The sequence below is a fragment of the Acanthopagrus latus genome, chromosome 18 (genome assembly GCF_904848185.1).
Source record: "Acanthopagrus latus isolate v.2019 chromosome 18, fAcaLat1.1, whole genome shotgun sequence".
Taxonomy (NCBI): Eukaryota; Metazoa; Chordata; class Actinopteri; order Spariformes; family Sparidae; genus Acanthopagrus; species Acanthopagrus latus.
In genome coordinates, this window is record NC_051056.1 from 22702055 (window position 1) to 22728605 (window position 26551).

Here is a 26551-nt window from a genome sequence, read left to right on the forward strand (position 1 = left end):
CAGGTGGACTAAGAGCACAGATCCAAACAGCCTCATGTCCTATTAAGTGCAGCATAGTAGTTGTAGTAGTTTACCCACTTTACCCCGCGAAGCCTCGGAGCAGCCCTGCCTCATGCCATTACACAACACGCCTCATCAGGCCGATTACACATCGGCACACTCACGTACCCCCTTCCATCTCAGATAGGCAAGATACACAGTCGACGCTCTGGGCTGCCACTTACAGCTTCAGAAGCCATACATCCTCCATCCCCGGCTGTCTATCTTTAGGGGTTTGTTTTTTCCGAACCTCTCTCATCCTCCCTCCTTGTTCTTCCCTCCCCTGGTTTATCCGAGCGTCAATCATCCGTCGCTGTCACTCTGCCCTCCGTTCAACTCCCACGGGTGCTGTTCCCTGCCGCTGCTCTAAGGTGCGGTGCAAAAGCTCACTGTTCTACCGCCGCTAACCTATTTTGTTTGGTGCTTTGTGCGTAAAAAAGGTCTGTCTGTTTGCAGAGGATCGCAAAGGGAGGGATTCCGGGGGGGACGAGTTAGCTTTAAAGAAAACCTTGCGTGCTGTCGGGTGAAATGGAACGGGTCGAGGAGGTTTGTTGATGGGTTTAATTTGGTCTGCAGCTAACAATCGTCGAGTCGTTCGTTTAATCAATAGAACAGGGCTGCAGAATGACTTTTTATGCCCATTGCAGAGCGTGCACCTTACTTTTTCATTTAGCTGCAACCAAAAACACATTGTGACTCAATGTCTCAGTTTATAAATTGTTAACAGGAATCAAAGGTGCAGATAAAGTTTTTTTCTTTCTCAGTAACAGACATTTTCTGGCCTGCTGAGGAACAAGTGCACGGGCGCAACCGATGAAGACATTACGTCACACTTGACAGATGTTTGGCCGCGTGTGAGTGTAAAATACTCTGAGCCCTGTGAAAATGTCAAACATTTTGAAAAATGCTCATCACGATATCGCAGAACCCGAAGTGACATCTCCAAATCGCTTTTTTCGTTCAACAGCCAGTCCAAAAGCCAAAGACTCTTCATTTATATTCGTAAGTGACAAAGAAATGCAGAAAACCCTTCAAGTGGAGAAGCTTGAACAGGCACGTGTTTGATATTTTGCTCGAAAGATGACTGAAATGACCAGATGATTATGAAAGTACTTGGCAACTAAGTTTCTTTTTGACTGACTAAACAATCAGCTGACTCATTTTGCAGCTGTAGTTGTAATATATTTGTTGGCCAGTGTTATCGGCTGATAACAGCATCTCACAGATCAGTATCGGTGTAGGCGTTGCCCAATATGTGCCAATGTGAAAAAACTCTTAGAGATGATGATACAGTTTGCTGTTTTGGTGTCATTTTATACAATAAGGTTTGTAATTACACTGTAAGATATCCTGCCTTCTTTTATGCATCTTTGTCTATATCGGTATAAGCACAGGCCCCAGAACATCAAGTGTTTTTGGTGGCAAAAGTTGAAAAGAGTGGTGAAGCAGAAGAGGAGAAGCTATTACTGATGATAATTATAACTTGACTTTTTTTGTGCTGTGAATGCAACAATCGGGCCAGAAGAGGGGGTTACCACAGTTCACCAAATGGGAGAAAACGGAAGCAGACTTTGTAATTGGTCTCATTTCGTCGCCCCCCCCCCCGGCGCTCATTGTCAGAGAAAATACCTCTGATTGTCCTCCGCCCATTCCCACATGGAACGACTTGAAGTGACATTTAGCTGATTTATCAAGGTGCCTGCGAGTACTTATCAGGTCATAAATTATATTGTGCTCCTCACCTTTACTCGAGTCCCCAGAAGTCCTTGAAGACTTTTAATTCAAGTCTAGTGTTCAAGCCGCTCAGAAATAAGCCCAGTTAAGAAGAAGCTGTACTCTGAGGGGGGATTTCTTTCTTTTATTTTTTTTTTTTTCATCTTCATTTCAGAGGTGACACGAGTCATACATCTAATTCCGAGTGGCATTAAAAAGGTCTTGAAAGTCTTCCCGTTTCCCTTGATGAAACTTTAAGAAAGGGACAACTTGAAGTGCTGCCGCATTCTTACGAGTGCGTCGCAACGTCTGACCTTCGTGACAGAGGGAACGTCCATCCGGAGAGCAGGAAGAAGAGGAATTCGGGGGGGTGTGAACCGTGAACCGTGCCCTCCTGACTTTTTCACCCTCGGCCATGTTGTCCATGCACAAGCGGGGCAGGCCCCCCCTGCACTGGCAAATGTTGGGCCTAAATCATCAGAGGAGCGCTCCGAATGTGCTGTTCGGCCTCAGTGTTTGTGTTTCTCTGGAGTTATTAGTCTCTTTTATATTAGCGAGACGACACGCTTTTATGGTGGGTGCAAAATTGATGTGTCGGGAGCATTGAAGCAAACATAATCACAGTATCGAATACGTCTCTTGCGAGTCGGGGTACTGCGGCTGACAGAAAGCTCTTTCTCAAAAAGACGGAAAAGGCATTATGCAGCAAAAATCAGGGGCATCTGTAACTGCGCTTCGCGTTGGCCGTCAGAGTTTGGCACGGCAAAAAGACGAAAGCGGCGGCTGGTTATGTTAAATGGGAAGTGTCAAAAACAGGTGGAACAGCTGTGAACATTCCTGGGCTCTAACTAGCCACACACACACACACACACACACACACACACACACACACACACACACACATACATCCTGTTGGAATCAGATACAGTGGAAAGCAGTGACCACGTCTGTCGGGGGGAGAGTTGATCACTGTAAGCAGTTTCCACCTCTTTGCTCGATTAAACTTCCTTCCTGCGACAGGCCGAGGTGCGTCAAGGAAGAGGAACAAGCGGCGACTGGGAACTCAGATAAATCTTGCTCACGGTGAAAAAACAACAACTTTACAGTCACCTGCAATGATCGGCGCGATGGAGGTAATGTTATGCGTGAAACGTGTCTGTGAAGAACTGTGATTAGTTATGGAAATGCAGCCACGTCGTGCTGGGGAACCTTCTTTTGATAGAGGAAACGGTTTCCATGTGACACGGGGCTGATCAAGGGGAGCGAGGGCTGGCGTCGAGGCAGATGTAGCGCAGGATGGGTGTTCGCTGTGACAGACTCTCTCCTGGTTTTTGTCTCCAGACTCCTTTGATCTCTTCATTGCTCTGAATGCAACGGAGGTCCCTGCCAAGAGAGGAATAATCTGCCTCTCAGATGCGCCGCGTGTAGATCAGCAAAGAGCCGTCACGCGCGGCCCGACGCCGAACTCTCTCCTCATGGCCGCAAACGACCCTCATATCCTGGGAAAGATGTAATTGGTCCCCCCCTCCTCCAACAAGTCTTACCACACAACACAACCGAGCGACTGCCACCCATCTTCATTTCCTCTGTGCCTGACTACTTGTGTTAGCTAACCAGGGCTAACAACACAGGTGAGCAGGAAGTAGAAAGCGAGGTAGAAACAAGACACAAGAGAGAGGTAACTACAAAATAAAACAGGAAATAACTGACCAAATATAAAAAGCCATGACGGTAGCAGCGCTGCTTTTGGTTTCCCCCCCTCAGGAACTGATCTTGATTGGATTTTACGCAGTCGTCCCCTCCAAAACTGATATTGGATTTTCGCCCCCTGATTTCATAGGGTTGCTGGGGGGGTGTTGTATGTTTACCTGACTGCTGTTTGAACTGGGGTTCAGACCGGTGCGGGGTGGCTGCACCCAGCTGGTCATCTGGCACACGGTGAGCTCTGAGCACAGCAGAGAGCACACACTAATGAGGAAAAGTGAAAACATGCTCTCTCCTCCCAAACCAAAAAAAAAAAAAACTGGTCGCACATCTTTGGATTTGTTGAACTCAGAGGTATCGGCGTGTACGTAAGCTATCAGCATTTCAAAGGTTCACTTGGCTCAGTGTGGTCTGGAAGGGATCGATGAATCCTTGCTTTGGCTGGAGATACGATCGACCTATATATCACTTTGCATTCAATTTGGCTTCGTATTTAACCAGCGAGAGCTGCCCACCACACGTGGTGCTCGTTCCCATCATCGTCTAATCCAAAGTTTGCTGAGTTGTCAGTCTTACAGCTGTTTCCTCTAATCAATCTCTTAGAGGATGTGTTCCAGACCGAAAGCAGAACTGAGCTCGCGAGAAAGCAACCAGGCGACATGCTCTTTGGAAGGGTCACTCGTAGTACTGCTCTTCACCACCGGGCGGATAAAAGGCATCAGGTTGCTTACTAATGCAAAACATGTTTTAGAGCCGGATTCTATACGCTGCGCCAGGGATGAATTACATGATATGAACCATTGCTCATACGGTTGTAACTGTACATGCACTGTGGGCAGAGAATCAGCTCATATGACAAACTGGAAGTGGCAGTGAACATGTCACGGTCCAGCCTCTGAAGCTGAACCGGTGAACGGCAATAAACTGCAGGCAGAGGCCCGGGCTGGAGGCCGGGGGGGCAGCAGGGGTCACTGATTCCAGATTCAACTACACTTTCTCATAGAAAAGAGACGTTTGCGCAACAAATAATCTTGAACACATGAAGACTCAGATAGACCAGGAGACTGAAGGATTGAAGCATCGCTATATTTTACTTAACTCTCTTTTGTGCTACACATTTATCCTTCCGCTGGCAGCTTCTTTTATTCCTTTTTTTTTATATCTTCCTGTCTGTCTCTGTTATCTAACGTTGACATTTATGACAGTGTTGATACTCGCGGGTGTTGTACACACTGATGACAGACTACAGACACAGTTCCAGAGACCCAAATAAACGATCTCGTGGAGTAAGTCTGTGACGGGCTACGAGCTTTACTCTGTCACAGTAGCAGGTGAATTGTTTACACGTTTTCACTTCATTAAGGCTGTACCGGCTGCGATCCCCTTGGGTAAAAAAAAAAAAAAGAAAAGAAAAAAAGGCTGAATGTCCAGAGAGTTTGGAGAACATTGCATGCCATCAGTTTGCGCCGGAGTCCCAGGAGGCTAAAATCGAAATTGTCTGGCACTGCCTCTGCTCCTGCTGCAGCTTAAGTCTATCAGCTTGAAAGTGGTGCCATTTGAAAGTTAATTAGCCAGGAAGCTCTGTAGATTGCACCTTATTGGACAGATACATCAGCCACACTGACGATCTCTTATTTTAAAGGTGCGTTCACACAAAGACGATGTTCCTCCACTGTTGCAGTTGAGAGGCGACTAGGTACATTTTTATAAAGGAGTGCAGCTCCTTGGTTCAGTCAGGAGGCATCAATTTGAAATAGATATTAATATTTACAGTGAATTAGACTAACTACTAAGATAACTGCTTTTATTCAGTCGTTTTGAGGCGGACGGATGTCGGTTGGCGATGTGGGGGGTGTGTGAGAGCGGATTTGAAAGCAGGGGAACGCACAGAGATGACTGATCTCACATTTGCGCATGCTGTTTGACAGAGTGGGTAAGATCAACATGTATCAGGAGAATATTAGAGAGCGAGAACATGAAGAGAAGTCTATGTCGAGCTGTGGATAAAAAAGGAAAACATGTAAATGCAGATATTAATTCCGACCTCCTGCCTGCCAGTTCTGCAACACTACGTGTTAGGTCTGCGACTAACGATCGTTTTCTTGAGTATTCGATTAGTTGTTTGATGTCTAAAATGTCAGAAAATATCGTCCCAATGCTCAAGATGACGCCCTCAAACGTTCACTCTGATCTTGATATTCAGTTCAACGTGAAAATACTGACCATGTTGGCTGCCCCATTCTTTTCAGTGGCCTATCCTGCCCCCCAAGCAGAATTTCTTTGGGGTCATTATATCGCGTCTGAAGCTTGAGCTGGGGGAAACTACTGCGTCGGGTAATATTTGGGATGCGATTTGAACCCCAAAAATAAATCTGCAGGTGTGATCACAGGCTCAGCTTGTCCTGTTTCTGTTACTAAACCTCAAAATACTCGCTCTCCAAATCCCAAATAATCCACCCAGACAGGAAGAGAGAAAGGGGGGGGGGGGCTTTTCCTCCCCTGGCCCGAAAAGCAGCAGCTGAGCTGAGGAGGCGGCCAACCTCCCAACACGCTAGTTAACAGCCAGCTGCTTGTGTACACTCCTACAGCTGCGCACGTGTTTCCCATGATCTCACCTCGCTGGCACCGCCGAGCTTTTGGGATCGGGCCCGGTTCTGCCATCACTGCTGCCCGACCCAGGCTTCCTCCCTCGCTGGTTAGAAAAACAACCCACACCTCCTCTCTCTGGGGCGCAGGAGCTGTGAAGGTGGTTGGAGGTGTAAGGGGAGCGAGGCGCGGTGGTGCCGCCCGGCCGTGTTACTCATTTTTGGACTTAATGGTTTGTCTGAGGATGTTAAGGACGATAAATGCGTAACGAAAAGCAGCGAAGGAGAATGAAAATCTCCAGCTCGCTTCACACGCCGCTGCGTCAGAAGATTGTTTTTCGCAAAGATTTCTAACTATGGTGGAAAAAAAAACCTGGCACCAACTCGCACTCGACTTCATTTCAGGGCCATTTATCAGAGAGTAGCTGGCAATAATGAGCACCTCTCTACTAACGCCAGGCTACGCTGCAGTTTGCGGTAAAAATAGCGGGATTGGCCACGGGGCGGAAAAAAAACCGGTGGTGAGGAGAGTGAAGCAGCTATAAAGAGACAGATCGAGAGGGTAGGTGTAAACAGGAGGAGGCGTGAAAGAAGATTTTCGGAGCTTCGAGGATGTTTGGAGGATTCAGCGGAGGGTTAATAGCCACACGGAGCAGAGAGCAAAGATAAGAACTCACGGGGGTAGAGAAGAGGAGAAGAAAAAGTAATCATCCCTCGACTAACTCGTGCGCTCACATGCAGACACGTACATGCTTTCATCATACGCACTCATCCGCCCAGCGGGCATTTTTGTTTTAAGGAACACCTTCTCTCTAAAAGTAGCTCTCTTCCTCTCCCGCTCGGTGACAGCGCTCTCTGACAATCCCTGATATTCTCCCCTTAAAGACGTTCTGCTAAACATAGAGCATCTGTCAGTGCCTCGCAGGAACACTATTAGCTCCTTTAAATATGAAATTCCTCTGCCGCAGCTGACCGTTTTATCCAACCTGTCATTATGACTTCTTGTGAACTTGCCTCCAGCAAAAAAGACCCTTTTTTTCGGTCTCCAGGCCATCAGTTCAGCTCAATATTGATATAGCAGTAGGCATTGTTAACCTTCACAATTATTCTCTTTAGTTTTTGCCCTGGGGGACAGCTTTAAAAAAAAAAAAAAAAAAAAAAAAAGGGCATGTTGGGCAGCTATTGTTCAACTAACAGCCAACTGATTTGTGTCTGCTGCAGTTGCAGGGCCACAGTGAGGTTGGGGGGGAGGGGAAGCGTGTTTTTGTTTTCTCAGTTCACAAACACATCACTCAGAATGGTTCAGAGTGTGTGCTGTACTATAAGAGCAGTCTTTTTTTTTTTTCTTTCTATAGGCTATCACATTAGAATTTCAGATGCGCACATTTACATATTTCTGTGATTCCGCGCTGCCCGTGTTCCTCCGTGTCGGTGAAGTTTCGAGGGGGCTCCTCTGCGCCGCTAATGACCGCGTTCCCAATGATTATGCGTTCCTCGCGACATCATCCGCTGCTGCAGCTGCAGCCGGCGGGCTCGGGTCCACGTTTCCGACAGCTGTGTCGTGACGGCGCCGCCTCCTCAGAATGGGGAAGGAGATTGCCGGGGAGCCTGTTAGAAATGAAATACCTTATGTTACTATTGCAATTAAGCAAAGTCATGACATTTATTACATTTTGCTAACTTTTGATTACTTTCCTATAAATATATAGCCAACTAGATGCACCAACAGAATAAATTCAGCCTTTGCAGACACATAAATAACTTGGTGTGGACAGGAGGCACTTTGCGTTATGAGACTAATTGCAGTTTCATGAACCTGCTTGTGGATGTTTTCTTCAGGTTTGACAGCAAGTATTTGGATGTTGACCACATTTTCTCCAGTGCCAAACAAGTTTTTTCTAATGCTCAAGCGATTTTCTGACTTCACGAGGAAATAATCGCCTTGATCGGTTGGTTGGTCCCCCGTCATCGCAGACTCAGTTTGCCGAGTGATTTTTAAAACTTCTTGTGCCCCAGAACCCCGAATGGCAGGCTGAAATCTCAAGGCTCAATAGTATACAAATCTATGCAAAACAGCCTCCATAGCATGTGTTATCTAATCACTCCATACACCTTTATTGCTCAAGAAATATTTATGTACAAAATGACTTTGAAACTTTGTAAAACTGCATAAAAGCACTGAGATGAGGTGAACTGCTCCACATAAGAGCAATCCATTTGAAACCCTCTTTTAAGCCTAACGAAAGAGTATTCGGGCCAGGAGTGAGGAAAAAAATGAGAGGAGGAAGTTGTTTTTTTTCATCAGGCACCTCAAGAAAAAAGTCGAAATGTTGAGAATAAAGTCAACTCTTCTGGTCCGTCAGGTCCTGTTAGGGGAGCGACCTGGCAGCCAGTTCCGGAGTACAGCTGCACCGGTCCATCTACACTGGGTATTTTGTTGAGGCAGTCATATGCGCTTGTTTGATGTAGTCGCAAAAGGTCGACTTTAATCCTGAAATGTCGACTTTATTCTCGACATTTCGACTTTATTCTTGAAGTGCATAATGAAAAGAAAAGAAAAAAAAACTTCCTCCTGACATATTTTTCCTCACCCCAACACTGCTCCGTGAAGCCAAGAGATACCAGAAAAAGTTGTGAAAACAGTTGTACACTGATGTGAAGTGTTTTGAGATCATCGCCTTGAACTTTATGAACATTATATGATATCCTTGTTATCCTCCCTCATACTGACTGTCATCTGGGGCCTTTGATGTGTCACACTCTAATAATTCCCTCCGCCCGACAAGTGTGTGAGCAGAGAAGTGCCGGGTCTGCCTTGAACGTTTTTAAAGAATCAGAACTAGACTTTGCTTCTGTATCTGTAAAATGAACACACACAAAGTTTTAATGCATTTAATTAAGAAGTCATCGTCGCTTGTAGCTCGTGTTGTTTGGAGGTTTATTGCAGTAATAATGGACAAAATCCAAACTACCTGGACCTGCCTCAAGGCCATTTGGGGACCACTGGCGGAGAGCAGTGCACGTTGATTGATTTGACTGACAACCAATCACACATGACGCTCAGAATTTGAGCATATATATACGGCCCAGTGAGTGAAGCCTGAGTAGGTGTAGAGACAGGTCCTTGTAGGCCATCCTACTCTTCATAGCATCACATGACTCTGCTGGCCTGTGTTGTCTGGAAAAAAACTAAAAAGAACAGAGTTCCTGCACAGCAAAAAAGATACAAAGCAACAGAATGAGCGTATCTGCCTTCTCCTCAACATTTCCCGGGACGCACCGTCTACCTAAAACATGTCTGATATCAATATTTCTGAAAAAAGTGGAGGAGGAAAAAAAAGGGTAAATCCATCAAACGGCCGCCCGCGCTCGTCCATCGTGCCTCTCCACCTCCGATGATAACAAGATATTCCATCTCGAGAAAGGAACAAATGATTGTTTATCAGCGATAAACAAAACTAATCGAACAAATAGAGCTACGAGCGGCTGACATTTCGGTGCGTGCGGGCCCCGCCGAGCCAATCGAACAGGCAGCTGAAGGAAAAACAATGGCTCACACGCTCCCCCCTCGAAGGAAATGCCAAACATTACAGCGCTGTATAAATAGAAAGGCTCTGACTTTGTAGAGCGAGAGCACGAGATAGAGGACAGGAACCCCCTCCCCGGGGTCACAGCGATGGCAAGGTCTCCCACCTCACCACTTTATTGCTCTTTTTGTTTTTCCCCTCTCTGGGCGTGTGATCTATTGTTGAGTGGTTTTCTCTTGACCTCCCTGTGTGTGTGTTTTGTTTTTGTTTGTTTTTTTCTCATTTCTTCTGGTTTACTTGTGTATTTTTCATCACTCTCTGACACTTTCCCTGACACCCGGTCATAATGAATAACTAAAAAGCCTGGTAGCGCACCACAAACACCTCCTGCTTTATTAATGGCACATCTACTGCAGTTGAGGTGGCAAATGGCTCTCCTGGATGCATTGTGTTGGGCGGCGGAGTGTTCGGGACTTTGACCCAAGGTGGATGCCATACTTTGAGCTGGAAAGCTTGTGTTTTAATGGATTCTGGTCAAGTGGCCGATCGTCACGGCTGACAGCCCATAGCAGCTCAGGTTAATATAGTGGCTCTATTTCCCCGTTGCAGCTGGATAAAAGCAGCCCTTGTGCATCCAGGCGGCACGTGGTCCCACCACGTGCGGCGCGAGGCGTTGCCCTTGTGCACCGAGGGCGCCGGCAATGGAACGGAAAATCCATCCAGGGTTTTTTAAAGTATTGAATCACCGATTTCATTTTGTCATTTCACACTGTTTTAAGGGAGCAAGGGAGGGAGGGAAACAGAGTCATCCCCCAAAAAAACGAGGTTAGTTGCTGCGACTGTGTGTAATGAGGTTACGGATGATTCAGCCGAGACAACTCCAACAAGTCTTTCATCTGTACTATCTTTTGTATCAGGCATATAAATGTATTTCCCCTCGGCTGGCGGGCTTGTGCAGGCGGTTGGGAGGATGGAGCCCCAGCTGCTGGTTTATTTAGGAAACAGCATGCGCACAGAAGAAAGCACGCACACATTTGCACGAGGACGTGCGCGGCCGCCACCAGGACGTCCTCCCTCCGCGACTCTTTGCCTTCCTTCATCTCGATCTTATCACCGCGCGAACAGCAAGCGGAGTTTGTGGCTGCGACAGCGTCGGTTTTTTGTCTTCCTCAGACATTTTTTCATGTTAAAGCGAGTGGGGTGGAAACGGTCGCTTCCAAGCGGGCGAATCCGTTGTCTCTCAGTCGCACAAGCAGCCTATATTTTCTCGGGAATGTTTCTTAGCAAGGACGGCTGTCACATGAGCTGTCCCGCTTCTGAGACGTTCCCATTGACCTGACTATCTGCCTCCTCTAGAATCAATACCGGCGGCTTGGACGACATTATTTGCTAATACAATTTGGCGGGCTGTTGATGAAGTCGCACCTCAACACCATCGGTTAGCCCGCTCATTTGGAGCACGGGCGCGATTACGTTCACAGTTGTCAGCTGTTTCTTACAATGGGTAAACTTTTCAGGAAGATATCGTCAATCTTCATACAGAGGGGGCTATTGTTTTCCTGACAGTCTTGCCAGGCTAATATAGGTGTACACGGGGCCAGGAATGCAATTTTCCACTGAAAGGAGCCTCTTTTCGGAAGCTGAAAGTGTCGTTTATGCGGCGCGCAGATTGCTTTTCTCACACGACGTGGAGTGAATTTGCATATATATGGAAAATACCAGTAAAAGGTAAGCCATTAACTTGGCACTGTGCTTCCGTACACATACACACGCCCACACACAGTCACAGTCACACGAAAATACAGTCAAATTGAAGCTGAATTGGCGTCAGCTGTCAATACAAGCAAGTTTTGTTTTCTGCAAGGCGAGACAGTGGATTTCTCAAGTTCTGCAGCGTGTGCTTTTTCACCCCCGTACTTTATCTCATTTTAGTTTCATCGACGCACGTACGAGAACCTTTTGTCTCCCAAAATATCGGTTATCTGTAGAGCTCTGTCGAAGAAGAAAAAAAAAACAACAGAGCTCTGGGACAATGTAATGTGAAGTTTTCAGGGTATTCAAGTTTTATGAGCAAGTTCTAAAAAATGAAATATTTGAACGGAGGAATCACACGGTACTCTCCAGTTATTCCCTGTCCGATTTCTCAGGGTAAGCAGTTCAAATCCCTATCGAGCAACCACTTGGCTGGACGCCTGCTTACCGGTGACATTTCTGCCACTGTTGACAGCGAGCAGCAGCTCCGTCCGCCCTCGTTCTTCATCCCTCCTTCCCTCCAGCAAGCTCAGCCGCGTCTAAATATCTAATAAGCTGTTCTGCCTACTTCTGATCCCGGGTTTGTTCTCACCTGGGCAAATGCACATGAATAATGGAAGCGGCGCGAAGTGAGGCAGGGGCACGGCTGCTTCTCAGTGTTGTGTTGAGGCATGATAAGGCTCTCCGCCGCTGCAAAAGAGCCTCGGAGAGCTGATGAGACGACGTCTGACAGTATTAACTTTATTACCCACAGGCTGCCAAGCCACAACAGGCAGAAGTATTAAGTGGCTAAAAGAGAGGAGGTGTGTTCCACTCACTGTCACAACCCTGTGAAAATCTCATTTTAGTGTGCTTTCATGTATAAATGTATTAAACCAATTAGCGAGCCTGGCTCGGTCTTGTGCTTGACAAGAACTGATTGTTTATTTTATTTTCAGTGTCTTGCATCAGTAAATGTCCTTCACACAATAGAGCCCTCATCAGCGCCGCTGACAGCCTGCTGCACAAAGATGTTGGAAACAAACATGGCTGTGAAAGTGAGTGTGGGTGTATGCAAACACACACCCGACTGCACGACAGTGACAAACCGCGAGAGTCATGTGAGTCTGTAATGCCGCGAGACACCAGCATGTAAACATATATATATATTTATATATATATATACAAAACAAGCTCTGCGCTCATAAGAAAAACACACACATGCACTCAGGAGAGCACAAAGCACACTGCCCATACTGATGCTTGTTTTATTTTTCATGCACTTCATGTGTCGGAGAGATACGCAAACATGTTTTCCCAAATGCACGAGCACAGCTCATTACCTCCGCAGAGGAGTTTTCCAGTCTGTTGTTTGTCAGCAGGATTATGGGAAAAATAACGCTGCACCAATTTATGGTGAAAGAAGGAAGCGCGAAGAACCTGTTACATTTTGAAGATCTGAATCACATGTTGATTACATGAATTTTCTTTTCACTTTGAACAACTCAAGACAGGTAATTTGGTCCTGTGGGAATGACAAAACAGATGTGAATCTCTACAATACCCATCTTGTTTCTTGTACCAACCAACAAACTAATTGGTTGTTTCTTGGTTGCCTGGCTGGATTTTTGGTTGGTTGGTTGGATGTTTGGTTGACATGTTGGTTGGTTGGTTTGATGATTTGTTGGCTGGTTGGGTTGTTTGTCAGCAGGGTGCACAAAACCTACCAAACATATTTTCCACAAAACTTGGCTGGAGAATGCGTCTCTGCCCCGAATAGACCTCATTAACTTTTGGTACGGATTTTTCAGGATGGATCTTGATGAAAGATATCTGGCAGAGTTAGGTGGCTGGTATCTGCTGGGCCTTAACAGAGGTCTGCCCTTTACCAAGTGTCATTGTGGTTTTATAAAAAACGGGGCCATGGAAATATATATTTGCAGCCCCAAAACACAAGATTGAGTACCAAGATGTGCAGAAACTCCTCTTTGTGATGAGAGGAAAAAACAAATGAATGCCAAAACTTACCTTGGATGACATCCAGTACATCAAAAACTGGATAAACACACGTACCCTACTGTCTCATCATGCAGAGTTCGTTACATAACACTGGGTGTTTCTGTGAGGCGCAGTGAGGTGAACGGAGGATAGCTTGTCCCCAGAGTCCCGGCCTCTGTTTTCCCCCATCAGGAGCTACTGTAACACTGGTAACCAGGCAATAGGAAAGTTAACTGGCACAGTGAGTCACAGCTCTGCCTGCTGCTTCTGTCAGACTCCACAGATGTTGTGGAAGAGAGCAGGCTGACCTTGAAAAGACTGTCAGATGCCTGCTAGGTAATTGGTAAAGTGACTTTTGTTGAAATAAGAAAAAAAAGTGAAATATTTCCATTAAAAGAGCATTGCAGGCAGCCCCGAGGCTGAATTATTTGAAACTCATACATAAAATAATCTGCATTTGCAGATGTACCGATGCATCATGTCATTCCACATTTTGTATAAAAAAAATTGGTCATGTAATTGGAGTCGTCTCCAGCGTAGCGGCGAGAGGGTTAAGCGTAAGCCAGCCAGCTCAACTGCGCTGGATGTGAAATGGAAACGCCGGCTTGGCTGCATTGGTGTTTACATTCTATGAATAGGAATCACATGTTCGGGTGAAACCAGCCTTCCCTCTGAGGGGAGGAAAAAAAAGAGAGAGCTGAGAGTGGATTGGAGGCAGGAAGAAGAGTGAGAGTAGAGGAAGACGAGTGGAAGAGACGAAGGGAAAAAAAAAAAAAAAAAAAAAAAAACAGTGGGAATGACGGGGGTGGCCAAAGGAGCGCTGGCCAGATGCTAACACGCTGGAGATTTCCTTTTTATCCCGTGGAAGCAGCTGGGGACACATGGCTCCTGTCAAACAACTGCCCTGGAAACGTAACACAAAAGTGCAGCTTGATCCCAACTTTTATAATCACATGTACAGTGTGGCGCGTTCTGGTCATCTAGAGGAGGCTCTCATTTTGGGGGCAGCCGCATTTCCGTTTTTCCGAAACCATAGCAGTAAATAACCGTATAACTCAGGGCCTGGCAAATCTCAGCGTTGCCTGGTCCGGACGTGTGTCTTACGCTTGTGGGTCTTTTAAACCCCAATTGCTGAAATAAATCCCCCCCCTAAGAAAATGCCAGCATTTCAGTCAACTAATGCGGCCGAATCCCTCTGACACTGCTCAAACAATGTCCCGTTTCTTTCTGGTATTAATGCTCAGCCGAGGTGATTAGGCTAAATGGCATTTTTAAGGCCCGGGCTTTAGAGTTATGTTTGCCAACACAGCCACTAATGAAAGAGTTCATACAGCAGTGCCGCGTTAGGGTGTTTTTATTAGTCTCTTTAATGTGTGCACCATTGATTCGTACCTGCGCCTCGCCAGAATGTGTGGAAGGGTCTGTCGGCCGGCTTTTTCTCCGTGGAAAAAATAAATAAATAAATAAAACACGTTTTGACTCAAGGTTCGGTATTTCATTCCCCTCATGAGGCGCCGAATGAAAGCACCTTGTTTATCGGAGAAAGACAGAGCGCGAGATACAGAGGGCTAAGCCGCCATTTTGTGCTGCCGCGTTTGAACATTTTTCTTGCTCCATAAAAATTTCAAGCTTCAAATTATTTTTTTTTTTTTCAGCTTTTCTCCCAGACAGCCTTTCAATTAGTAATGTGTTACTGTTTCACATGAGTGGAGAGAGCAGAGAAAGCCCTTGATTTGTTATTAGCAGCTTTAACCTTTTGCCTGTTTGGAGATATTTGTGGAATGCTCGGTGCGTGACAACAGGTCCACAGCAGATTGAGGTCACAGACTACAGACCGGGCTTGTCAGTTGAATAGCGTCTACCTTTGTTCGGCCCCAAACCACAGCGGAGAATCAACCCGATGGCTGGTGTGAATGCAGCTGACCTCCAGCAAACCCAGAGCAAACAACTGTTGTACTAGTTTGTACTGGAGTTAAACACTGAAGCAACTGATAAACAAAACATGTTGGTGTTTTTATCTTCATTGGAAACACCAATGGAGTAGTCACTGGAGGTAGACTGTTGATATAAGCACATGTATATCTATAAACATCTGTATCTACCTGTCTATATAGCAATACAAACTTGTTGCAACGTTACAAACTAGAACAAGCTAGCAACACTTCCAATCTGGCTTTGCAAGTCTACCAATTAAGTTAAGCTAGCACTGCCCATTTTCAGCTGTCTCTGTCACAAGTTAGCAGTTAGCAAATGGGTTATTAGCGTGCTGTTCAACATTATGGAAAATGCACTTCTTTGCTTTCTTGCCAAAAGTCAGATGAGAGGATTGATACCAGTCTCACATATGCACCGTAAAAGAGAAAGTACACCAAGAGGTTAAGTAGCCTAGCTTAGCTTTAAAGACTAGAAGCAAGGGAAAACAGCTAGCCTTGCTCAGACTGAAAAGGGCAGAAATCCACCGACCGGCACCTCTAAAGACCAATAATTAAAAAACACATCAGGCCTATGTCTAAATAGTTTCATTCGTTCAGCACCAACTCAGATAAATATTTCCCAGAATATCCAACCATTCTGTGTAAGCAAACATCAGGTAACTTTACGTGCTCTGTGTTGTGACATTTACATTTAAGGTATTTAGCGACTTATAGTAATTCATACATACAAACACTGATGGCGGTGGCTGCTATGCATTTGCCGACCAGCACATCAGGAGCAGTTTGAGGTTCAGTATCTTGCCCAATGACACTTTGACATGCAGACCAGGGGCCTTGAACCAGCAATCTTCTGATAACAAAAATCGCTGGCTCTACCCCTGAGCCACAGCCGACATGAAAGAAGATAAAGCTCCCTTTTCCCAACTTCGTCCAGAGCAATAAAAGTGATGCGCAAATGGGCTGTTTGAGTTCTGACGAGTGCTTTAATCTTCAGCAATGTTTGGCCCTCATTTGAATTCCTCCATCACCTGCAGTGTATCGGAAGACACAGTAAATTACTTCACTGCTTCACCTTCACTCCTCTTTAAATGGTTTGTTTAAATGGCTACATCAGTGATGTCTCATTTAGTGTTGAACCCACTCCCTCACCAACCAGTTTCAGTCGTGACAAGTGGTAGCATTTCCCCGTTATGAGATCATTTATGGGTATATATTTTAAGGTATAAACATGGCGATGTCTCCGGGTGTGTTTTCCAAAGCCCCTTGCAAAAGGCAGTCCCACCCTCCCACCCCGCTGCTGTTGTTTACAGTTGTCTTGCCCTCTGCTGCCTTTTAAAACCTCAACCATGTGATTTTCTGCTCCTTCCTCCACTGTGATTGACAGTGTCCAGTGAGACGGATTGATTCCAGGTACACTTAGGGGAGATTGAGTGGTGGGAGTGCGGGTGGAGGTCAGGGGAGGGGATGAGCGACGGCAGATACACCGTTGACCTGACAGCGACGAGTGGTGATTCACTGTAGATCCTGGCAGTGTTGAGATTGAGTCACTTCCCACTGATGAAGGCGACTGATACCGGAGGAGTGACCAAGGGACGAGTCCGTGTGTGTGTGTGTGTGTATATGTCAGTGTGTGTTTCTTTTTTTTTTCTCAGGTTAGGAATCCACATGCGGATACATGCACGCGCCTTGTTAACATCCGTGTGATCCACCTCGCACCAGCCTTTCCTGCAAGTGATCTTTTATTCTGCTTTCCACGCCGGGAACCTGTCTGTTTGATAGATGTCTGACATCTGGCTCTGGTTGCACCTCAGCATGTCCCCGCTTCTTATCTTTGAAGTGAAATGCTTTCGGTAAAGAAACAAGGATTTAGCGCTTTTCGTCCATCGTGTTAGGTGTTCTGTATTTTCAGCTTCTCGAGGTTAAAAAAGAAAAAAAATAGGGAGGGGGAGATTTCTGTGTTTTGTTCTATCTGGAGCAGATCAGATAAGATACTACTTAGGGAAAATACCGTAGAGATAGTGTGTATTATACAGTTCATCACTGACAAAATTCAGTATATAAAGTAGTTGTGTCGAAAATTGGACATAGCCCAAGATTTTAAACACTCTGACCCATTCGATTTGAGCTGAGAATTAATTTAAAGGATAAAATGGGCATAATACTTCTCCTTTTAGTGCACATATAGGATCAACATTAGTAAGCCAGGAACCCAAGAATGAGAGCTTTTGTTCTCTTGACAATGCTCCTTTGAAAGCACAAATATAGCTGCCACGGTGGGAGTGCACTTGTATCTTTCAGTTCAGAGGTCTAAGTGTGGTGATTTGTTTCGACTGTTGCGCCCTTCATCCCGACATCATCAAGTGTCCATTAAGCTCCCGTTTTCTGGCTCGGCAGCTGTGCCACTACAACTCAGGGGGGAGCAATTTGGGTTTTTGGTTTTTTTTTTTAACAAGTGGATTGTTTATACGAGGATAATCATCTTTGTTCCACAAATGCGTTTCCTCTAGACTGATGCATGCGTCAACGCAGCATATTCATACACATGCAGCCCCCTGCACCCGGGGGACTGTGACTGTGCTTTTTAAACAAATGGCCTCCTGTTATTGTTTGAATGTTTGCAGCACTATGAAATGACAGAAAACCGTGACATCAGTGTTTTTCTATTTTGAGGAATTCCCCAAGGTTGTTTCTCATAAACTGCTGGTGGAATTCAGCACTGCCGCCGCATTTATTGGATCTAATTGAAGCATAACACTGCCTCAATACACACACACACACAAACACACAGTGGGATGCATTTGGCTCATATGTTTTATCTACACACAGCACTTTACCTAAAGGCTGTGAATATTTGAAATTCATAAAAAAACATTTTTTTGACAGCAATTGGTCTTCTACATTATAAACTGTTGATATTGAACTGTTTCTGATTGAACCCCGCTGACGAAAGTGTAGGAGGCGATTTTGGAGGAAGATCATCCTGCCTCATTTCCATATACACAAGTTCCCACACACATATCTTACCTGGGCGGTCCGACCAGGTGTATTGACAGCCCGTTGAAGCCTAACCCCCACAATCATCTGTCTTTCTCCAGAATTGCCTCCTGCACAACTAAGACCAGGCATCAGATGCATGGTTGTATGCCGCCCTGCTGCGTAAGGCTCCTGCAAGTCCCCCCTTGGGTCCTTATTGGCAAAGCAAAAAAACAAACAAAAAAGAGACTTTGAAACACTCAAATGATGGCGCCTCAGTTTTTTTTATGTCTAAGTAAGGTATCAAAGCTATTCACAGTAGCAACAAAGCTGAAATGGCTTTTTCTGCTTATGAATGTGTCCTTGCACCCTGTTAAAAGCATGTCAGAGTGTGTGCACCAAAGAATATTATTTATCTGGCTCTTTTTATTCAAAACAGAACTAATAATGAATCATCAGTGATGTCCCTGTTTTTCGATTTGAATGTATTTTCATCTGTTCTGCAAAAAAGCTCTGAGCGAGACTTAAAAATGTCGCTTCAGTGTGTGTGTGTGTGTGTGTGCGTGTGTTTGTCTGTGTGTATTTTTCTTCAAGCACCAGCTCAAGCTGTTCTCTATCCAGATGGGACACTTCACCTTAACAAGAATGGAAGATGAACAGAGAGAGCGAGACAGAAAGAGTTTGTGCTTGTAAATGCGCAGCTAGGGCTGTGTGTATGTATTTTTATGCGAGCGCGCGCGTGTGTGTGTGTGTGTCTCTGCCTGTCTGCGGGACAAACGCCTTAACCATGAAGCTAGCGATCCAGTCCCTAAGTGGCTCCCGTCATAGCCGCCGCTGTTTCCCCAGAGTGACATAGCTGAAGCTTAATGGGCCTGGTGATGGTGTGTTAAAGCTTGGTGTTAATTATAACGCCATGCTCCATTAAACACAGTCACATTAACATCAGCACAAGCCGCACTGTGAGGCTCTCTGTCCTCGGGAAGAAAGTCAGACTGCTGATTCAATCAGCGCTTGAACTGAACAGATGCGCAAATCCAGGATATGGATCACGGCTTCGTCTGTATCAGTATGACGGGGCTTAATAATTGAGGGATTTGATTCTGTTTCGGCGTGTGTATTTGTAGTTTTGATTGTTTTCGCACTCCGATGCCGCTGTCTAGACAGATGTACAATCTCACAGCACATTTGTCGTGATAACATATGGTTTATTTATGTGACGGAGGGGGAGAACTGAGTGGATTTGTGCGACTTCCTGTGTTTTATTCGCCGAACGCTGATGAACAGAGAGGCAGAAAATTATTTTTCCTCGAGTACCAATGACAAAGTATTGATTGAGTTATTTTCCTCTGTCTCGGCATTCATTTGCTGCGCCGCGATGAAAAGGACATTGTTGTTCTCTGTTGCATCAGTTTCTCCTGACTCCAGAGCAGGGTTCAGTATGCTCGCACGATGACCCCGTGGTCATGAGTCAATGTGTATCCTGAGGAGCTTAATGAATGTGTGCTTTGTTTCCTGTTGTCGACAAGTTTCACCACTGAAAGCTGAACCGTGTCTCAAGCTTACAGTTTGTGAATTACATGTATTAAAGGTGCGATATGTAAGAATTTGGGTTGGAAACATTAAAAACTTGACTGGGCAACTAAAAAGAATGATAAGTTTTTTCCTGTGCTAGCAGTCTAAACACAAAAGACTCCCTTGGTGCTATGAGCTCCAGGTCTGGACTGCTAGCAAGGTGGCTAACTGAGCTAACCAGCTAACAGCGGCTACAGTTTGCTGCAGTCAGCTGTTACTCTGTTATCACACTCAACAGCCTGTTTAGCTAAATGAACAAATCAGAGTCAAAATCAACTAAAACAATGGCTGCAGAGAAAATCACATGGTTGCATGAAGTGCGAGGGCTCAGCGTCCGTGTGGGGAACTACATCATATTCATACCTTGAGTCCACGAACTGGTCGGCCCGGTGACCTTGCTTGTCATCAAAAAGGTCTTGAAGGTCGCTCTCGCCTTCCCCTCATCACCTCCTCCCCCCTCCACTCCACATCCTGTTTCCATCCGTCTGCCTCTGGTTATCGGCTCTCTGATACAGTGGAGATAAATTAGACCTATTGTTGGTGTGATGAAGCAGAACCTAATGCTCGCTCACTCCGGGGTGGCTCGCCTCAGAGCTCTCTCTCTCTCTCCCTCTGTTTATCCCTTACACAGTCAGGCTGCGTGATAACAAGCACATAAAACATCTGATAAATAGCAACCAAGGTGAATATTGGAGGAGGACATTATACCTCTATCGACCCTCTCTCTCACACACACACACACAACCGCACAATGCCCATTGCCTTTTATCAGCGCAGTATCTGCATGATTGGCTGCGAGCGCTTTATTTATTTCTTTCCCAGATAATGAATTTTGTAACAAAGCTGCCGCATGCACATAACTACTTTCTTCAGTTGAGTGCCTTTCCCAAGCATTTAGCTGCTGCTCAAATCATGTTTGCTTTGAACACAGCTCAGTGTCGAGGCACAGTTTCTGGAGCAGCAGAAGGGAGGAGACTTTTGTTAGTGCAAATGAGTTTGAGCCTTTGAGCTCCGCTTCTGTCTTTATATAGTCCTGTCTCCAGCTTGTCCTTAGATTATGGGTGCTTGCGTGTCGCTTGCTTTCTCAGCGTGGCTGCAATCACACCACCGAGTCATGGAAAAGTGTCACAGCATGATTAGGTTGTTACATATGGGCTGCGGATGGCAGCACTAACTCAATAGACCGTAATGTGAGCAATTAAATAGACTCAGTGTGAGGACAAGGCCACACTTCAACATGTTTTGACAACAAGTCGTGAATTTTATTGTCCAGACGGAGTCAGGCTTAACTGATTAAAGTCACAGCTTCGACATATTTCAGCTGCAACGCGCAGAGCGGCAACAATTTGTGAATACGTTTGTGATTATTTTGGTAGTTGACTAATTGCTCCTGTCATTTTTTACATTCTATCACGATTTTCTTTCTTGGATGCGAGGAATCTTAATGGAGACCTTTCATGCTTTTTCATTTTCTTTCCTTCAGTGTTACGTTCTTGTGAAAAAAAGCTTGAAAGTTTAAAATGGCACCTATCAAAGCTCATCTCTCCCACAGAAAACATTGTTCCTGAAAAGCTTCGCCAGTAGCCCCGCCTTTAATTCAGAGACTTTGTGATACATCACAATACATCACTGTGTCACACATTTGCATAATTTAAAGGTCTAGCAGCTAGTTTGGCACGTAAGAATTGACTCAGCAAATCTGTTCTGTTATTGCTAGTGGTGCGGGCTCAGGCATGTGTGAGCTGACCAATCAGAGGGCTTCAGACAGAAGGGAGTGCGCTTGAAAGTATGTGTGGACATATAGCAGCATTTGTACTGTTAAAGAGGCAGCCAGGCTGAAACACTTGGATGTTTAACACAAGTGAGGTGCCAGTTTGGACAGACTTTGTTTCAAGTGGCTTGATGTTGAGTAAAAGGTGTTGAACTGATATGAATGCGACCGTGAGGACGGATGAACTTACTGATAAACAGCCGTTATGGACAGTCTTGCTCACTCATTTCATGCTCAGCACATCCTCGCCCTGTACCCTCGGAGGAAAAGCTTATCTTAAGCCCTTCTTCCTGATAACATGTTTTCACCTGTGAGTTAAATGTTTTGCTAGTGTCTGAACGTCATCGTCTCTATGTACACGATGACCTAAGCTACAGAAAGGTCACTCATAGGAGTTTGAGCCCCCGTCCGGAAGGTGAAAAGCACTTTTTGATTAGTCATAAACGGGGGAAACCCAGTCATCAGTAAATCCTGCATGACTTGCACAGAGCGAGACGAGGGCGGTCTGTCAGGAACAAGTCCGCCTAATGAAATTGTCACTGTCAGCTATTCGGGGTCGTCCAGTTTAATACTGTAGTTTCACGGTGTCTGCTTTGTTTCTCTTAAAGGCTGAGAGCCACCGGGAGTTACGCTGCTATGCCATTGAATCAGCGCAGCTGGGTCGGGGGGGGCGTTATTGGTGATTTCTCATGTCACTGGTTTTAAGGCCACCCAGGGGAGACAGCTTGATATGCAGCCCTTGAGGTGCAGGGATTTGAAGGGGTTCTGAGACAAAAGGGGGGGAGGAGGATCTGAAATCAATTTTCTAGTTCAGCTCAGGTCCTGTTCCTGCTGTTCCACTTAGAATTGTTGGGATGATGAGAAGTTGAAATGTCCTTGGAGTTAAGTGTTTATTGCTGAGGTCAAGTTGAAATGGCCATAGAAACTGTAAAAGATAGGCAAAGTCGGCGGTGCGCTGGAGAAAGGATGACGAATGAAGAGCTGAACTGTCCAAGAGTCAGTCAAAGCTCCTTTGTTTTACAAGTTCCTCCTCCTCTGCTCTGCACCTGTCTCTTCTTTTCTGTCTCATTCTCTTCACTCCATTGATTTTTACTTCTTCCCCTGCAGTCAGCCAGTGTCTGTTTTTTTTTTTTTTCATCCCTGTCCTTCTCCTGCAGCTCTACAGCGGGATCATGTGTTTGAAGGCTGCAGCAAGGAGGCCCAGTCCACCGCTGAGCTGATGTATAACAGTGCAATAAAAAGTGATGTTTCTGCTGAGTCTGCATAGGGCCAGTCTGTCTAACTTGCAGCCAGTATCTTGTGACAGATCCAGTTTAGAGTCAGATATGGGGTGAATGGGCAAGCTGATGAATTGTGCACACATTCTGCTGTTCGGTCCAATAAAACACGTCTTCTCTTCCTCTTCGTGCAGGTGATTGGCCAGCTTCCGTGGGATTTGATGTCACCTTTAGATTGGTTCAACTGAAGATGGAAACACTGGAGTCTGAGCTGACCTGCCCGATCTGCCTGGAGTTGTTTGAAGACCCCCTCCTCTTGCCCTGCGCTCACAGCCTGTGCTTTAACTGCGCCCACCGCATCCTGGTGTCTCACTGTTCTACCAGCAAGCCCCTTGAATCTATCTCGGCCTTTCAGTGCCCCACCTGTCGTTACGTCATCACGCTGAATCACCGCGGCCTGGAGGGCCTTAAGCGCAATGTGACGCTGCAGAACATCATTGACCGCTTTCAAAAGGCCTCCCTTAGCGGCCCCAACTCCCCCACCGAGAGCCGCCGCCTGCAGCAGCAGCGGCCCTACACCGCCACCATTAGCGGCACGATAGCTGGAACAATTGGCGGCGGCGGCGGCGGCGGTGGCAGTGGAAGTAGCGCCCGCGGCAGCCCGGCCACTTCCAGCCACTCCCACTCGCACGCCAACCACACCAATCACGCCAACCACACCAACGCAAACCACAGCCCGGCTGTCGTTGCCAAAATGGATCCTCGCATCAGCTGCCAGTTCTGCGAGCAGGATCCGCCGCGTGAGGCCGTCAAGACGTGTGTCACGTGCGAGGTGTCGTACTGCGACCGATGCCTGCGCGCGACGCACCCCAACAAGAAGCCGTTCACCAGCCACCGCCTGGTGGAGCCGGTGCCTGACACGCACATCCGCGGCCTGACCTGCCTGGAGCACGAGAACGAGAAGGTCAACATGTACTGCCTGGTGGACGACCAGCTCATTTGTGCCCTCTGCAAGCTGGTGGGGCGCCACCGAGAGCACCAGGTGTCCTCGCTCACCGAACGCTTTGATAAACTCAAGGTTAGTCCTCCGTGTCCCTCTCAGTTTGCAATGCATGCAATGAGATCATATCTGCAACAAATACTGCTTCTTTTGTGTGTTGTTGACCAGGGAAAGGTAAGTCACCATCTGCAAGAAGTGATTGAAAAATTCTGACGATTTACTGTCGCGCTTCGAGGGCCCTGCCAGTCTCACAAAGAGGCTCTCATATTATAGCCCGCAGCATTCATTATGATGTCTTTGTCTGCAGTTTGCCAAACAGCAAAAAATCTTTAATCCATCCATTCCCCACCTTGGGGATGCTCATTCTGTGCATTTCTGTTGACTGTGAACTTTCAGCGCTGCCCCAGTTGCATCATACAACACTCACGCCAGCCTTTTGTTCAGCAAGAAAGACAGGGGGACAGATCGCCAACAGAAAAGAGTGAGAAACAGACAGAGAGAGAGAAAGAGAGAGAGACACAATTGGGATGGTGCGCTGGTGAGAAGGGCAGAGTGAGGCGGAGAGCAATTGCGAGGCCGTCATTATAATAGTCGATGAGCTGGCATTCCCTCTGGCCACCGAGCTTTCAGTGGCTCTGCGTAAAGTCCAGGACTGCTGAATCAGGGTGAAAAACAACAGAGAGAGGCACGAGCTGGAGCTAATTCCACCACTAAAGACAGAAAGCAGCCTGCCGCATCTGCCGGCCTGAAAACTTTGATCATGGATGTGTTTATGTTTTGTCCACTTATGGACGCCTTTTGACTGATTTTAAATGAGCGGAACTCGAATTTATAGGCTATTTATGTTGGAGTAACGTGTCCAGAGTGTTACCTCTCGCTTGTTGTTTACCGGCAAACTAGAGCCCGCTTATTACTGTACTCTGGTTCAGCCTTCCTGACAGCTACCTTGCAAATGAGCATTCATATTGCTACAATTAGCAGTTTAAATCTCTGCGCCGTCGCTACGCTGACACAATGTTCAATCAAAGTTAAACTACTGGGGATGATATGATAGCGCTTATAGCAAATACCTCTTGATTCTGTTTGTGTTCTATAATCATCTGTCTGCACAGGCAGCAAAACCCGAAAGCGAACAGCAGTAAAATGTTAATCTGCACTTGTTAAGATACTAAAAAGATTCACATACTGCCCTGACATGAATTGTAGATGTAGAGACGCAGGCTCTGGTATTTGCCCCGCAGTCTGCTCGAGATATCTTAAAGAAGAAGAAGAGGAAGACATAGTTTATTAATCCTCTTGGGAAGTAACATTTTTTTCACTCACTGTTGTTTTTTTGCATTCACACACAGGCCCGAAATACGCACACACATGCACACACAGGACCTATAGATATGCATTAATGTATGGAGAGGTGTTGCGGAGAGGGGTCCACCACGTTGACCCAGTTATGGGTCCGTGCTGGTCTCGACCCGTCCACCTTCAGGTTCCCAAGTCAAGGCCCAACTGAATGAGCCACCGCAGAAGTAATGGATGAAAGCTACAGATGCTCACCATGCATCATCACGGTGTCAGTCGAGAGGCATTCTGCAGCGCTCGGTGACACATGGACACCTGAGAAAGCACTTCCGACGGATGGTTTTAACTGTAGGAAGTTGCACGAGTGTGAGAGAGAACATTTTAATGGCCTCACATTTGGGGCGACGTGGGTGTAAGAAGCTGTTAGTGACAGTGTTAACAATTCATGTGCGACAAAAACCCCATCTTGTTGGGTGAGCACAACAACAGCAGCGGTGTTCTCCGCGTACGACATCCGTTTTATTTCAGCGAGGACAAAAACACGCTGTGTATTATTGATGGTCTGCACTCCCGAAAACTCTGGCTCTCATTCAGCGCTTTGCATCAACATGTCGGCCAAATTCCACCTGCTCAGCGACTCTCGGGGACTTAACCCGCAGGGGCACGCGGTTTATTTTCACAAGCATTTCCCCCTTTTTTTTTTTTTTTTAATGTTCTTTTTTACACCCCCCTCCTCCTCCTCCTCCTGCCGCCACATTCTGTGCAGACTGTGGGAGAGTTTACTGTAAGTAGCTAGCTCTCCCCCCCCCCCTCCTTTCCTCTCCCCTCTCCGTGGCTGGCTGTGGTTCTTTTGAACGCTGCCCAGCCGAGGCTTTGAACTTTCTTGACTTTGAAATCCCCAATCTACCCCGAATCTGGGAGGAGGACCAGCCCCCTAGTCCGAGCTCCAGTTCGGCTTGCCAGTGGCAGTGGCAGCTAACTTATAATCTTCTTCTCACTCATGGCAAGACGGCGGAGAGAGGAAGTCCTATTTGTGCATAGCTAATCATGGAAGATGTAGGTCAAACAGATGTGTGTGTGTGATTTGCGCTGCATCACCCTCTGTTTCTTTTTTTTCTTTTTTTTTTTTTTTTTGGTACTCACTGCAACATCCTCAGTTGAACTTTGTCATATGTAACTAATGTTCACGGTGACTGGTCCTCTGTAACGCCCCAGTCAACCCCTCTAATTGGCCACTTGTCAATACCACAAAATAACTGCACTCCGTCTGAACCCCATTCACCCCATTTGATCTTTGACCTCTGGATTACCCCTGTTCTCGTTATTTCCTCTGTCTGCTGTGTGCACTGAGAGCTCCTCCGTCGCTAAACGATTTCTCACACATTACCGGGAAAGGTAAGCTTCCCCAGGGCAGGGAGAGTGGATATTTCAGGAGCGAAAATGCCGACGAGTGCCAGCACTGTAGAAGACAGAATGTGGCACAGCTGAAAC

The 26551-nt window shown here is 46.3% G+C and overlaps 1 protein-coding gene across 4 annotated transcripts in view; it reads left to right on the top strand.

Annotated features, from left to right (window-relative positions):
- Positions 1-26551, top strand: part of mid2 (midline 2) — a 165681-nt gene that overhangs the window by 61404 nt on the left and 77726 nt on the right. For all 4 annotated transcript variants that reach the window (XM_037076635.1, XM_037076636.1, XM_037076633.1 and 1 more), the window contains one exon: positions 22959-23842. In XM_037076635.1, coding sequence (XP_036932530.1) covers positions 23015-23842 — 828 coding nt within the window. In that variant the 5' untranslated portion in view covers positions 22959-23014. The remainder of the gene's footprint in view (positions 1-22958; positions 23843-26551) is intronic.